The sequence below is a fragment of the Hemicordylus capensis genome, chromosome 1 (assembly GCF_027244095.1).
Source record: "Hemicordylus capensis ecotype Gifberg chromosome 1, rHemCap1.1.pri, whole genome shotgun sequence".
In the NCBI taxonomy this organism is placed as follows: Eukaryota; Metazoa; Chordata; class Lepidosauria; order Squamata; family Cordylidae; genus Hemicordylus; species Hemicordylus capensis.
The window spans coordinates 447,515,797-447,531,734 of record NC_069657.1 but is presented as its reverse complement, the minus strand read 5'-3'; the positions used below and the strand labels follow the sequence as shown (position 1 = coordinate 447,531,734).

General features: G+C 43.3%; 1 protein-coding gene across 8 annotated transcripts in view; it reads right to left on the bottom strand.

The window, feature by feature from the left end:
* SANBR (SANT and BTB domain regulator of CSR) overlaps positions 1-15,938 on the bottom strand; it is a 75,491-nt gene that overhangs the window by 59,287 nt on the left and 266 nt on the right. For 3 of the 8 annotated variants that reach the window (XM_053246934.1, XM_053246942.1, XM_053246897.1), the window contains exons 1-3: positions 15,730-15,900; positions 14,675-14,810; positions 1,005-1,163 (exon numbers count right to left, since the gene is read on the bottom strand). In XM_053246934.1, the coding sequence (XP_053102909.1) occupies positions 1,005-1,154 (150 nt within the window). In that variant the 5' untranslated portion in view covers positions 1,155-1,163; positions 14,675-14,810; positions 15,730-15,900. Of the gene's footprint in view, positions 1-1,004; positions 1,164-14,674; positions 14,811-15,456; positions 15,701-15,729; positions 15,902-15,938 lie in introns of those variants that run through there. The other 5 variants (XM_053246953.1, XM_053246915.1, XM_053246968.1 and 2 more) reach the window with 5 other exon arrangements.

The following is a 15,938-nucleotide window of genomic DNA, read 5'->3' as shown; positions in this document are numbered from 1 at the left end:
ATCTTCACACAGAAGTCTTACATTGGCTTTGTTTTAAAATTAGTGCTTAACATGAATGGAGATCCACACAAGCTTAGTTGTACATTCAGTTCTACTCATGCACCGACAGCAGTCATGGAGAACACAAGATATACCAGAAATTCAAAAGTGCTGCACATAAAAATGCCTTTTGAAAGAAGAATGTGTTGGTAACAGATGTTCTCTTAGCTGTGCAAGTTGTATTTGGCTTATGCCAGAGGTTTTGAGTTTACGTGGTCTTGATCTCATGGTACATAACATAATTAAGCCGTTCAGTACAAGTCTGGATGAGGGGAAAAGCTTTTGGGATGCATGTCTGATATCTTAACAATATCAAAGATTAATCTCTGCTAACTGAGCAATGAGGTACTTTTTGGTTCTCTTTGGGGGAGAAGCAACTGGCCCAATTTATCCCCCGAGCAAAGAATCTCACCAGTGGTTGTTGCTGGTTTCTACCTTGTGTTTCTTTTATTTTGTGAACCATTAATTTTTCTATGTAAACTGCTTTGAGAACTTTTGTCGATAAGTGTGTGTGTGTGTGTGTGTGTGTGTACATACACACATATATACACACACAAATATATAAAGCATACACATACACGTAGTAGTACAAGATCCTTTTTTCTGCTTTAAAATTATGTTGAGAGACAAACATACTATCCAATTAGAACTTATCACAAACATGTAATTCAAGCAATGGATTTTAAGGCACAATGTCAGAAATTTGAACTAACTAGTCAGCAAAATCTCCTGACTCTATACAGCTTCTCAGATGCGTTAGAGCTTATAAATAAAGGAAGCTACAATGGTTGCCATTCTGTCTTACAAGTCTCTAAAGAAGTTCGGCAATATAATAGCCAATGGAGGTAATGAGAATACCTTTCTTGAATGCTATTCCACCTCATCATCTTAATAAAGCATAATTTATTTGGATGAGGCATTATTTAGTCATCAGGTTTTTCCAAAGCCGAAGAAAAAACCCTTACCTCTTTGGATGAGTAACCTGGAACTAGCCTTGCCACACTGTCCCAGTTGATAGGCTGAGGTACCCCGATTAAAGAGCAGAGGATCATGTCCAAGACCGTTTGATTATTGTCATAAGGGAAGTTATTGTTTTCCAAATATCCACGGCTCATCTTTTGGCACTAGAAAAAGAAATAAAAAGATTAAAGCATGTGCTTTCAAAACATTGGCTTTCCTTGCAGCAACTCTCACTAATTCACATCGTTGCATGCTTCCTCAAGCAGGAGACAATTCCAAAGGCAACACTCCATTTCTTTTAAATGAGAGTACACTGTAGACTTCTGAGGTGTGTAATATTTGCTCTCTTTACAAGTATGCTAGCAGACATACTGGAGGAAAATGCACACCAAAAAGTAAAGATCACAGCAGCTAAACAACTGCATCCCAAAGATGTTCAGCCAGCTCACAGCTCTCTTGCTTCTCTGTCTAATTCTCTCTAAAGTAAATTCAAACTTTCAGGTGCCTGTTTCTCTCGCATGCAGATTATAGCTCAGACGCAACCCCTTCAAGTATATAGGAAGAAATTGTTTATTTATATATCATATTTCTATTCTACCTGATATGTACTTCTCTAGGCAGTGTACAAAATTTAACACTATATTTAAAAATCAGCACAGATTAAAATACAACACCATTAAAACAATAGCCTAAAAACAGAAATAAAAACAGTAACATAAAACAATTATTAAAACAAATTCATCTCCTGGCTTCAGGGGATGGTTAATTCCTCTCTTCAGGAGGGGTTTGTTCCATCAGCCCTTAAAGAGGTAGTGGTCTACCCTCTTCTGAAGCCGTCTCTCGATCCTGATAATCTGGATAACTATCGCCCAATCTCCAATCTTTCTTTTCTCAGTAAGATTTTGGAGAAGGTGGTTTGTGCTCAGTTGATGAGGGTCCTGGAGGAGACTGATTTCCTGGATCCTTGCCCATCAGGTTTTAGGCTGCAGCACAGCACTGAAACTGTATTGGTCACCATGTTGGATGACCTGTATCGTAATCTTGATGTGGGAAGAGTACCTTCTTGGTTCTCCTTGATCTCTCAGCAGCCTTTGATACCATTGACCATGCTATCCTTCTGGAGCGCTTAAGTCGGCTGAGCATTGGGGGCACTGTTCTTCAGTGGTTCCGGTCCTATCCCACTGGCCGATTCCAGTCGGTGTTGATTGGGGGTGAGTGTTCTGTGCTCTGGCCCCTTTCTTGTGGGGTTCCATAGGGCTTGGTCCTTGCTCCCATTCTCTTTAACATCTACATGAAGTCGCTGGGCTTGGTCATCCATCGCTTTGGGGTACGTTTTCATCAATATCCTGATGATACTCAGCTTTATTTCTCTACACCTGGCCAAACAGGAGATGCCGTTCATGCACTGGCTCAGTGCCTAGAAGCTGTTAGGACCTGGATGGGCCAAAACAAACTCAGGCTTAATTCCTCCAAGACTGAGTTGCTCTTGCTCAGTTTGCGATCTGGCCAATTGTCGTGTGTGAGTTTATCTCGATGGGATTGCATTTCCCTTGAGAGAGAAGGTTCGTGATCTGGGGGTCCTTATGGACTCGTGGCTCCTGCGTGAACAGCAGGTGGAGATCGTGGCCAAGGGTGCCTTTGCCCAGATTTGGCTGGTTCACCAGTTACGGCCTTTTCTCAACTGGCAGGCCCTGACAACAGTAACTCATGACTTTGTTCCCTCTTGTTTGGATTACTGTAATGCATTCTACCTTTGAAAACGATTCAGAAGCTTCAAATAGTCCAGAATGAAGCGGCCCGCCTCCTCATGGGTAGCTGTAGATTTGATAGTGTTACACCTCTTTTATGCTCACTGCACTGGTTGCCTGTTCACTTTCAGATCCAATTCAAAGTGCTAGTTCTCTCCTACACAACCCTTATGGGCTTAGCACCTGTATATCTCCAGGATCGCCTCTCTCGGCTAGTTATATCCTATCCTGTGAGGTCTTCTCAGCTGGCCCTCCTAGTGTCCTAGGCCCTAGTGTAGTGCGTGGTGCCTGGGCCTGTAGGAGGGCCTTCTTTGGCCACCCCTCTTCTCTGGAACACTCTTCCCCCACCCCAGGTCCGTTCAGCCCCCTCCCTAACTACTTTTAAAGCCCTTCCTAACACCTACCTGTTGCGCCAGGTACTGCCTAGAGTCTTTGGAGGAGGTGGTATATAACAAAATTTTAATAAATAAATAAAGTTAATTCTAATTAAGAGCCTGTGAGAACAGGTGAGTCTTGAGGGTCTTCCTGAAAACAAACAGAGAAAGAAGGAGATGCTCTTATTTCAGCAGGGAGAATATTCCAAAGCCCTGGGGCAGCCACAGAGAAGGCCCAGTCCTGGATTGCCACCAAATGAGCCAGTGGCAACAGTAACCAGACCTCTCCGGAAGATTGTAACAGTTGGCAGGGTTCATGATAAAGAAGGCACTCTCTTAAGTACCCTGTACCCAAGCTATTAAAGGTTTTATCGGTAACAACCAGCACTTTGTATTTCACCTGGAAACATGTCGGCAGCCAGTGCAGTTCTTTTAGAATCAGTGTTATATGGTTCCTTCAGGTTGTCCCAGAGATCAATCTGGCTGCCTCATTCTGTACCAATTGTAGTTTCCGGACTATTTACAACGGCAGCCCCATGTAGAGCGCATTACAGTAGTCAAGCCTGGAAGTTACTGGCATATGTTTTAAGGTCATTTACCTCCAGAAATGGACATAGCCGACATATCAGCCGAAGCTGATAAAAAAGGTTCCTGGCCACTGCCTCAAGCTGAGAAATCAGGGAGAGCTTTGGGTCCAGGAGCACTCCCAGCTACGTACCTGATCTTTCAGGATGTGTGTAACCCCATCCAGAATAGGCAGATCTAAACTATCTCTAAACATATAAACAACAATCTCTCCGGTCTCAAACCCCGCCCCCCCAGTCAGCACCTCCATCTAATTTGGATTCAACTTATTTATTTAGCATATTTTTATGCCACCCAAAACTTACATATCTGGGTGGTTTACAACAAAATAAGAACAGGAAAAGTAAAACATTAGTTAAAACGAAAACAAAATGCTTAAAACATTACAACAATTAAAACATTTAAAAATAATATTTTAAAAGAACATTAAAACTATTAAAACAATATTAATTAAAAGCCTAGATGAACAGATTAAAGACTTTTTAAAAGCTGTCAGAGATGGGGAGGCTCTTATTTCAGTAGGGAGCGCATTCCAAAGCAGCAGCAGCGGAGAAGGCCCGTCCCTGAGCAGCCACCAGATGAGCCGGTGGCAACTGCAGATGGACCTCTCCTGGATGATTCAATGGGTGGTGGAAGATTCTCTTAATCTTCTTAAAGTTCTCTTAAATACCCAGGGCCCAAGCCAATTAGGGCCTTATAGGTTATAACCAACACCTTGTATTTTGCCCAGAAACATATCGGCAGCCTTCAATACGGGAGTAATATGGTCTCTCTGAGATGACCCAGAGACCAACCTGGCTGCCGCATTCTGTACCAACTGTAGTTTCCGGACTACATTTCAGGTGTTTTAAAAAAACACCTGAAAACCCATCTTTTCACCCAAGCATTCCCAGCTTTTAAAAATTCTGTTTTTAATTTTATGGCTGTTTTTAAATTGTTGCGCTGTTTTAGCTTAGCCGCCACAGAAAAATCGCTCTGGCTTCACGAAAGCTCCAGACACATTGGGTGCCCCACCACACTGTTATTTTGCTTATTCCCACAACTGAGCTGGCATGGGCAAGGTGAACATTAGAAGGAAGACCCCACACAGTCAGAGCTTCTATAAGTTATTACCCAACACCACAGAAAAGGGGTTTGTGGGGTGATATTTCATACCACCCCGGTAATCTATAAACTGGGTCTAAGTTGATTAATTACCTACACACAGACAAAAATCATGGTATGAACGATGACTGAGGAGCAAGGGAACAGGTCAGATAGCTAACTACATTCAGAAAAACATTCTGAAAAAACACAAGCATAAGGAGGTTATTTTTGAAGATAGAGTTGAACCAAATTATTCAGTGAAAGTTTGATTTTATATTCAATATCCATGACAATCTAAATCAGAGGTGGAGAAAATTGCTGTTCAAGAGGAAATGCTATGGGTTGCTATTTATAGTCTTTTCTTTCTTGAATAATGAATCACAGCCGAAAGCAACTATGTGATACAATACCAGAAAGGGAGTGAGGAATCTAGACAGCTAACCTTAATCCCAGTTCCAGGATTTTATTTTATCCCACAATAAGATGACAGTATTCAGTGTCAAACCATCATTGGTCAACATGCTGTGCAGCTTAATGCAGGCAGTTCAGAACCGCTCATGGCACTGTGGGCATCTAGAACACTGCTGCACAACAGGGCTGTTCCACGACTACTTAGCCTTACGCAATTGCATGTCATGATGCTACTGCGTCGGGACTAATGAAAGTAGCATTGCAATGTAAAACTGCACCAGGATAAGTGGTAGTAGAAGAGCCCTGTTAGCAACACCACGGGTGTGTGTTTTAGATTACCACAGTGGTGTGGGCAGTTCTGAACCTCCTACATTAAGTTGTGCAGCATATTGGTCATCGACGTCATACACCTGGTAAGCTAAAGCAAGCAAACAAAGAGAACTAGATTTTATTATGTTCTGCCCAGCTAACTACAAGGAGACAGGTCATCCTGAAGGCAGCTAGCTATTTAGCTGCCACTACTTTTATGTTCTCATTCAGCACATGACCCAAGTTTGACAGCAAGCTTTATGAGAAATATCCCTCTTGGAGCATGCCCATTGCTTAGGTGCTTTTGTCACATACAGCATATATGTCAGAACTATGGAAGCCTTGGGAGCAGCACAGAGAGTCAAGTCACTTCTTGTGGGATGTACCAAGCTTCAGAATAATTTATGGAAAAATCACAAGCTGGCAATAAAAATTTGCTTTTGCTAATTTTACTTATGGAATGGATTATTTAATTTACAAAATCAACCAACATTTTACATATAATTCAGGGAACTCGTCCAAATGTTCCACCTGTATGCACTGGTCAGCACATATGTACAACATATTTCCCCTCTCTCCCCACCAAGCTAACTGATAATTGATCAGCAGATTCAGTCTCTCATTAGGAAGAAGACCAAGACCATTTGTAGATGAAAGATCAGAAGATTAATTCACAAACGAATTCCTCTGGCATAATTTAATAATAATAAGTTTATATATTTCTTTCCCTTTATGGGAGCCCTGCAAGGTGAGAGGATCCCTCTAGCCCACTCTTCATTACATGCAGCAAAACAGAAGGGGAGGAAGGCATGGTGAGCCTCATCCTTGCACAGAGTTCCCAGGAAAACAGGAAGCAGTGCAGCTTCCTCCTTTCTAAGGAACCCATGGGAAGAAAGATTATGTCTGCAGTGTGGAGCGCACCATTAACTCACCCTAGATATGTAGACAGGCAGTGAAGTGTAAGGGAATTTGCATGCACACATCCACTCTTAATAACACCAGGTGCCCCAAAAGGATTAGAGTGGCCAGTACAGTTTCTACTCTTTCAGTAGGAGAACTGGACCCTACCTTTCTGCATTCTACCCCACCAAAAAAAGAAAAATAAATTTTCATGGAGGAGAACAGGTCCAAACCTCTCAATGAGCAAGCAGAAGTTGTTCTGCTTCCTTCCTAGGCACCATGAGGAGGAGAGTGACTTCCCATCAACTTGTCCCCCACAATTGTTGCCTGAAGTTTATACTGCACTCTACCTCACAATAGGCCAGGCTACTATAGAAAATAAGAAAGGCAGCCATTCACACAATCAAGAATTGCAGAAGCCAGCATGGAAGTTGTGTGTGCTCCCAATATTTAACTGTGTGTGAGCAAACAATTAGGTAGGAGAAGGGGTGAGTAACTAATATTTTAAATTAAAATAAAATGATTTTAATTGTTAATTGATTTAATTTTTTAAATGATTTTAATTGTAAACCCAGAGACGCAAGTTTTGGGCAGTATAAAAATATTTTAAATAAATAATAAATAATAAAATAAACAAATAACTATGTGTGAGGCAGGAGCCAGGTAGGACAGCTTTTCCTCCTACCTTGGTAAAATTCTGGGTATGAAAGTTGGTTTGGACATTGCTGTCCTACCCAGCCCCAGCCTCACACACAATCACTCCCCGCCTCCTCCTACCTAGCTGTTTGCTCACACACAAGGGGAAAACTGGGAGCACACAAAGCTCCCAAACCTGGTAGGACACTTGTCTTACCTAGTTTTCAATTGTGTGAATTGTCTTAAGATACCTTACCCTGTGATTTCCCTATTATTGCACCTCATAGTTTCCTTACTATTTATTACCAAAATGTGAACAAGCCACCACAGACCAATGCTGCTTAAATACATCAGAGCAAATTATCATAGTTTTAATCCAAATCCAACACTACAGCTGTCCTCAAACCAGAAAGCATCTAGAAAGCAAACTAGAGCGTATCCCTACAGAGGTGTCAGGTGCTTCAACATACAGAGATGTTTCCAGACGAGCATCAAGCTTTTCTCTATCAGCAACATGCTTTGTAAAATGCAGCCCAGATGAAGAGAGTCCAGATTTAGCTTTTATGCATATTCACTTTTTTAGCCTACTTTCCTTAAGAAAAGTAAGCTTATGAGAGCACTCAGCTCTGTGTCTATGTCTCTGTGTGCCCCCCATCAACATATAGATCCAGACATTGCCTGGACGGACACCTACAACCAAATTTGCTACAGGTGTAGGGATACATAAGGACACGTAAATGGAGTAGTCTGTAATGAGGTCATCCACCCAAATTCAAGACAGCAGACGCGTAAACTTTTGAGGCACAAGTGGGCTAACTTGTAGACTACCTAACCAATCTGAACCAAATTTGGTACAGCTGTAGTGAGTGACACATAGGGAAGCCTCAACTGCATAGTTTGTTATGTCATCCACCCCAATTCAAGATAGTGGGTGTGTGAATGTTTAAGGCTGAAGTGGGCTAACTTGTGAAGATGATAATTATCAATTAAGATTATAGTGATATAAAAGTAGACAGATTAGTTCTTATTCATAACAAGTTGTTCTGGTAAGAAGGCAAAAAAAAAAAAAAGGCAGATGAAGACACATAGCTCTGTTCACTCAAATTCATCTTTATAACTATGATTTGAAAATGGCAATCAATGCTGATTTATATTTGTCCAAGAGATCTCAATCCTCTTTTGCAACATGTATTGCAGTTATTCAGCAACTCTGTACCATATATAGGAAGTTAGCTTATATATTTTCATCCTTTCAGAGGCACAACTTTGTTTTCTGGAGTTGTGAAGCACATCACTTTAAAGAGGCTGCCACCTCCCCGATCCCCTCCTAAACACAGATACAGAATTATCTTAATTGAGTTTCAAGATGACGCCCCCTCTCAAATGATACATATGTTGCCAAGCGTCTCTTCCTTTCTTCAGCTTGAGAGCTGAATTAATGTTTCTCATATTTCTCCAAAGAAGAGTAGATCCTGCAAGATTATTTTTCTTTTTAGAGAGCCAAAGGCAAAAGATGGACACATTTCCCATTGAGCAAAGGGACTAAAGAAACAAATTAGAATGCAGGTTATCCATTCTGAAGCTAACCCATGGTTTGCTTAACCATGGCTTATAAAGTATAGAGGCTATTTACACACGTATGCAAAATTGGGCTAAGGGAGCCCAGCCCAGTTTTGCACACACGCACAAACTGCCAGGATCTTGCCCAATCCTGGTGGTACCATGGTGGCAAGCCTTCTTAAGCAACCTCCCCTCAAAACGCTCTCCTAATCCTGTTTTGTTGTGTTTTTTTAAAAAATTGTCTGGCAACCAGCCACAGCTGCCAGACTGTGGGGAGCCCAGGGCGGGGAGGGAGGATCCCCATGATGCACTGTGCACACATGCAGTGCATGTTGGTATTTCTGGGGGCCAGGACGACCCTGACCCTGGCCCTGGCTGCTGCCTGGGCGCATGAGGAGTGCGCCCAGCACAGGAGATACTGTTGCTTGAGGCAAAGGTAAGCCACTGGGGGGTCACCCCCTTGGGGGGGATAATGAGGGCGAGAACAAGGCTGTTTGCCTCAGGAGCCCTCATGGTGTGTGAAGGTGGGTGGGTATTTTAATTTGGCTTCTGTTTGAAATCCTGGGTGAGTTGAGTTTTAATGTGTCTGGGGCTCTCTGGAGTTGGGGAAACAGGGGGTGTATCCACTGAATATGGGGCAGCTATTCCAGTGGTGGTGGGGAAAAGAAGTAGTAACGTTGACAGGCCAGCAGGCCGTTGCAGGGGAAGGGAAATCAGAAACTTAATTGCTGGTTTCTCTTCTGGCTGTCCTGCCAGCTCTTTGACCTTGGGAAGCAATGCCAACCATCCACAGAGCCTCGTCTTGCTCCTTTGTAATGCCAGGTCAGCCCAGAATAAACCTGAAATCATACACGATCTGATTCTGGGTGAAGGGGCCGATCTGGTATGTATTACAGAGACTTGGTTGGGGGAGGCTGGTGACTCAGTCTGGTCCCAGTTTCTCCCTCCAGGGTACTCTCTCTTGCCAGGATCCCTGCTGAAGTGTCTGACCATACTGAATGTGTGTACCTAAGTTTGGGGATAGACTGGGACTTCTGTTGGTGTACTGATTGCCCTGCTGCCCAACGGAGTCCTTAACTGAGCTGATGCATTTGGTCTTGGGCTTGTTGTTGGAGTCTCCCAGGCTTGTGGTGCTGGAGGACTTCAATGTTCACTTTGGGACCAATTTGTCCGGGGTGGCTCAGGAGTTCATAGCGGCCATGACAACTATGGGCCTATCCCAAGTGCTCTCGGGACCAAGGAATATTGCTGGTTACATACTTGATCTGGTCTTTCACTCTGAACAGGGTGGTGTTCAGTGGGTGGGGACTCCAGTGATTTCCCCATCTGTCATGGATGGACCACTATCTGGTTAAGGTTGGACTCATGACCACATCCCACCTCCACAGAGGCGGGGGGCCCATTAGGATGGTCGGCTGGAGAAGGTTATTGGATCCAACAGGATTCCAAGAAGCCTTGGCGGGATTTAGTGGTGGCTCTGCTGGTGACCCTGTTGACACTCTGCTGGAGAACTGGAATAATCAACTCACCAGGGCAGTGGACACGATTGCTCCTAAGTGTCCTCTCTGACCCACTTTGAAACTGGCCCCTTAGTTTACAGAAGAACTACAGGGGCTGAAGTGATGAGGTAGATGACTAGAGTGCAAGTGGAGAAAGACTCGAGTCGAAGCCGTCAGATTACTACAGAGAGCACATCTGAAGATCTAAGCTCAGGCGATATGTGTGGCAAAGAAGCGATTATTTTCCTCCCGTATCACGTCCACAAGGTCACATCCGGCGGAGTTGTGAAGGGGCTAATGTGTGCCCCTTCCACCTTGAATCAGTACTTGGAACCAACAATTACTCGCTGTGGCATTTTTAATGAGTTTTTTGTGGACAAAATCTCTTGTATTCGGGCCGACTTAGATTCAAACTCCACAACTGTTACAGAGTCTGATGCCAAGGTGTCTAGCAGCTCCTCTTATGTGATGACCCTGGATCAATTTCGGTTTGTGACTCCTGAGGATGTGGACAAGTTGCTAAGAATGGTACAGTCTACCACCTGTCCTCTTGACCCTTGCCCAACATGGTTTATACTATCTGGCAGGGAGGCTGTTGTAGAGGACCTAGTAGAGATTATAAATGCTTCTCTGGGGGAGAATGCCTCCTTGTCTTAAGGAGGCAATCATTAGACTGCTTCTGAAGAAGCCTGCCTTGGATCCCTCAGGGTTAAGCAACTACAGGCCTGTCTCCAACTTTCAATGCATGGGCAAGGGAACTGAGGTGGTGGCCTCCCAGCTCCAGAGGGTCTTGGTGGAAACTTATTATCTAGACCCATTTCAAACTGGCTTCCAGGCAGGCTATGGAGTAGAGACTGCCTTAATCAGCCTGATGGATGGTCTCCAATTGGGAACTGACAGAGGGAGTGTGACTCTGTTGGCCCTTTTAAATCTCTTGGCGGCTTTCGATACTATTGACCTGTCCTTCTGGAACGTCTGAGGGGATTGGGGATGGGAGGCACTGCTTTGCAGTGGTTCTGCTCCTCCCTCACAGGCAGATTCCAGATGGTGTCTCTTGGGAGACTGTTAAGAGATCATCAGGGGATTTGGTTCAGGGTGTTAGCAATATACTGATGACACCCGAATGTATTTCTCCATGTCAAACTCATCGGGAGAAGGCATAACTTCCTTAAATGCCTGCCTGGAGGCAGTAATGGGATGGATGAGAGATAACCAACAAGTCTGAATCCAGATAAGATGGAGGTACTTATTGTGTGGGGTCGGAACTTGGGAGATGATTTTGATCTGCTGGTTCTGGATGGGGTCACGCTCCCCCAGAAGAAACAGGTACACAGTCTGGACGTGCTTCTGGATCCAAACCTCTCCCTGGTGTTCCAGATTGAGGCGGTGGCCAGATGTGCTTTTTATCAGCTTCAGCTGATACGCCAGCTGCATCCGTTTCTTGAGATGAACGACCTCAAAACAGTGGTACATATGATTTTAATGTTTAAATGATTTTAATTGTTTAATTGATTTAGTTTGGATTTTGTTAATTGATTTTAATTGTTTTTAGTTTGATGTAAACCGCTCTGAGCTATTTTGGAAGGGCGGTAATAAACAAACAAATAAATAAATAAATAACCTGCCTTCCCCGCAGCCCACTCTGGAGCCCTTCTCACCGGTCATGAGAAAAGGCTCATAGTGTATTTAATTGTGGACACGTCCCGAAGCCACGAGCTTTCTTCTGCTCAAATCTGTCACTGAGCTGTTACTTTAACATGATTTGTTTGAATCACAGCTTTGCAGCTTATGTGAACTTGGAGCTGTACTTTGATCCATATGCTGGCTTGTGTCTTGTAAGCCACAGTTAAAGCACAGTTCTGGGTTTGGACAACATACAGAGTTATGGTCTAAAACCACAGTGTTGATGGATGCAAGCAAGCAAAGAAGGTAAAGGGATAGGGGGAGAAATGAGCATGGTGGTTCAGGTCATATTCATGACTGAATCAACCATGGTTTGTTTGGTCATCTGAACCCACCCTGTGTTTATCATTCCAAAAGCATGGAGAAAGGGGTTAAAAGTTCAGCTGAACAGTGACAAAATCAATCAATCATACTGTACACTACAGTGTGCCTGAAGCCATATTGTGGATGGCTATGCTTGTATGTGCTGCTAATTCCCAGATCCCAGAATAAAAAGCCAAATAAAATGCAGATATGGTACAATGGAAAGGCACATGAATGAGTTTGCATTTATTTTGACCTGGCTCCTCTTACATGCAGCATTAATATACGTTTACTCCTTAGCTTCTCTTGAAAACAGGTTATCCAGACCATTCATAGAAATATGATTCACCTAAGTGTCTAGTTAAGCCCCAGGACTTGTATATAAACTGCAATCCTAAGAATGAACAATTCAGATCAGAGGGGCTTACTCCCAATAAATATGTTTGATGAATTAATCTTATTGATTTCATTGAATTTTGAATACTGTGACGTAGCTGGGTTATTAATTGGGACATAATTCTAAGGCTTATTCCTTTGTTCCAAAGCCTTTAATGATCTAAAAAGCCAAAAGTAAATGAGGCATATGGGTGTGGTCTTCCAAGGTATATTTAAAAAAGGCTTTTTCAAAGTTTGACAGACACCTGTTAATGGATGCATTAACAATTCAGGCAAGGTCCTATTTCACAAAACGCCCCTATGAATAATGAATAGAATGTAAACTTCTGTTTTTTCCAAATGCCTTCCTAATAGACATTGACCTCAATTTGAAATACAAAATCATAGAAATAAACACCAACCTCAGTTCAAGGTACAGGATCTTATTATCTTCTCTTTCTATATATTTCTCTTAGGCATATCCATCGCTAATCCCATGTGTGGCAGCTCTCGTGAGAGTTTGGGCAGCTGCCAGATAGTGACAGCATGGGTGGGAGGGAAGAAAAAGGCGGTGGCAGCCAGTCGGCAGGGGGGGAAAGCAGCGGCTGTGGCTGGCCAGCTGGGAAGAAAATGGTGGCGGCGGAGGCAGGCAGGCGAAGTAGTGGCCAGAAGGGGAAGCACCTGGGGGGAAACAGCAGTGAAGGCTGGTTGGGGGGCAAGCGGAGGTGGAAGACAGTGATGGCTGGGGGTGGGGGCGGGGTCTGCAGTGGCAAACTAGAGGCACAGATGCTCTGTGCCCGAATCAGCTAGTTATTATTATTGCTGTTGCTGCTGCTGCTTTATTTGTTAGCCACCCCATAAATTGTTCTCTGGGCAGCACTTATAGAGCTCTACAATAAAACTTGTAAGGGCCCAACCTGGGCTGAAAGGCAAGCTAGATGTTTGTTTGTTTAAGATGCATTATCCTCCAAGCCAAAATCATTACATAATAATGCATTAATGGGTAGGGGAACTCCCACCCAAGCACACAGCATCATTGGGTAACACAAGAATTAAAGCAAGAAGCATCACCTTTTAAAGGTTAACTCCTACACAGTTGACTTTAGCTGAAGATGTACTTGGTTTAAGCCTATAGCTGCATAGCATTGTTGCTATGCTTCAACACCAATATGCTTTAATCTATTTTAGGAAAGTAAATTATATGTTGGCACATATTTTTTAAAAAGAAAATTATGACAAAATGCTCCACAAAGGAATACAAAGAGGACAATCAGTATCACCTACATTTAAAATAGCAAGAGGAAGTGCTACTATAACTACAGTTCAGGGACAGACTACCAAACCATACCATAGTCTGGGCATGACATCTGAACCAAAACCAGCTGACAAGTCATTATCTGAAGTGGGCACTCAACTAGGATCTGAAAATGATGGGAGCTTTGGAGGGAATGCAGGACAGCTACATGTCCAATTGTCCCAAAATGAGTGGTTTCAATAAAAGAACTAGGGACTATAAGATACTTGTTCTCAAATTATTCTTTAGAATGCCATATAACTTACTTATTGAAACTGTTTTGCCATCAAGGAGCTAGAACTGCTCTGAAAGCAATGACTGGCTACAGAAAGAGAAGCAAGAATCTCAGATCAACCCTGCACAGAAAAAAAAGAAACAGAAAAAGACAGACAGAAAAAAACCCTACCCATAAATAGTGAAAACTCCTGGACTTTCACAGGGAAAATAATATTTTGTCACTACATCACAGAAGAAGACCCTTCTGAATACTGAATTAATGAAACATTATGCAGGGATTTAAGGTCACTTGTCTCTATACAGGTCCACAGTCAGTAAGGTTTTGTTAAATGTGGGGGGGGGGAATATACACACACACGTTAACATCTATTGAAACCAAGGAAAATTACATAGCTGAACAAAAGATACTGCTCAAAACAGAAGCTGGGACTGACTATTATTCAATAAATGTTTCTACCCACCATCATTTCACTGCAGACACTGCTCTGGTCACCTGCAGCTCTTACAACTGCAATATCTCTCTGGCTGAAAGCAGTGCCTTTGATATGCACCAACGGCCCTTGAGATCTCACATCCTTTATGTATTTCTGATCTGCTCAAAACCCTTGTTGCATAAATGGATGGGAAGGTTGGAAAGCAAGAAAGCAGAAAGAAGCAGCAATCTGCACTAATTACCTGAAGTAGGACCCAACAGAATCAGGGTGCTGCCAGACGAACGGATGACTGGCCTCTGAATGCAAAACGCAGCGAAAGGGTTTCTTGACTCTCAGCAAGAATGCACAGAGGAAGGCAAGGCCCACACAGATGTATCCTGGGGGGAGACAAAGAGCCAAAGAGTGTCAATTTGATTGCACAGATTCAGTCACCAGCCACTCCACCCAGTTCTAGGTTCTGCTCCCTAGAATGCAAAAGAAGAATAGGCAGGTTTGCATCCTAGATGCAATAGGCAGGACACCCCTCCGCTTATCATAGCCCATCTGTGTCTCTTTCTTTTCCAGTGTCTCTCACAATCCATCCATTCATCCATCCCACCTCTGTCTGCTGGATGAAAAGAAAACACAATAGATTTTCAAGCTCATTCTGTGAACTGCTGCCTCACAAAGTTAGGAGCTTTCCCCCCTCTTTTGCAAGCCCCCATTCACATAAAACACATTCCTCTCCTCTGATTTCAAAGGGCTTTCCCTTATTCTATTTTAAGAGGCATCCCCAGCTGCAGGGCACCACAAACCTACATGAAGAGACCAGCAAGCTCTCTTTTATTCCAGGCTATATCCACCTCACCAAGGAGACAGATATAACAGAAGCACCACACCACTCCCTTCACTTTCAGAACTTTTGACCCTCGGGCTGCGTGCAATGAGTTCAACTCCTCAATTCTTCCTGTACTATTTGTGATAATAGTTTAAAAAAATTAGTTACAATGCACTCTTATTAATAACAATAATAATTTGTTTTACCCATAATCTTTCTACAGAAGAAGTGTAGTCAGGCCAACATACAACTATCTATCTATCTATCTATATGCACAAATCCACAATAAAACAAACAAACAAACAATTTTTTTAAAAAAAACCAACACCCTAAAAGGAGTGAAAGCGTTAAATATTGGGTGGCGTTGTGTGTTTTTTTGGTGGTGGTCTTTTTAATTTGCCCAGGCAAATTAAAACCAGAACAAGAGTAGCAATAAAAATTCAAATTAACACCATCCCTTGGGAAAGCGGGTGACCTACCCCGTGCCTCAGCCCCAGTGGGAGAGGGGGATGGGGGCTTGCCCTCCTTCCTTCCCCGCAGGTTCAGGCCCCCACCCACCTGCCCCTCTCTCTCTCTCTCTCTCTCGCGCTCACGCGCGCTCCCTCTCTTCAGCAGCCCAGCCAGCTTCTCACTACCGCCCTTTTCTCATACACAGAGGAGGACCAAAGGAGGGAGGGGAAAGCGCCCA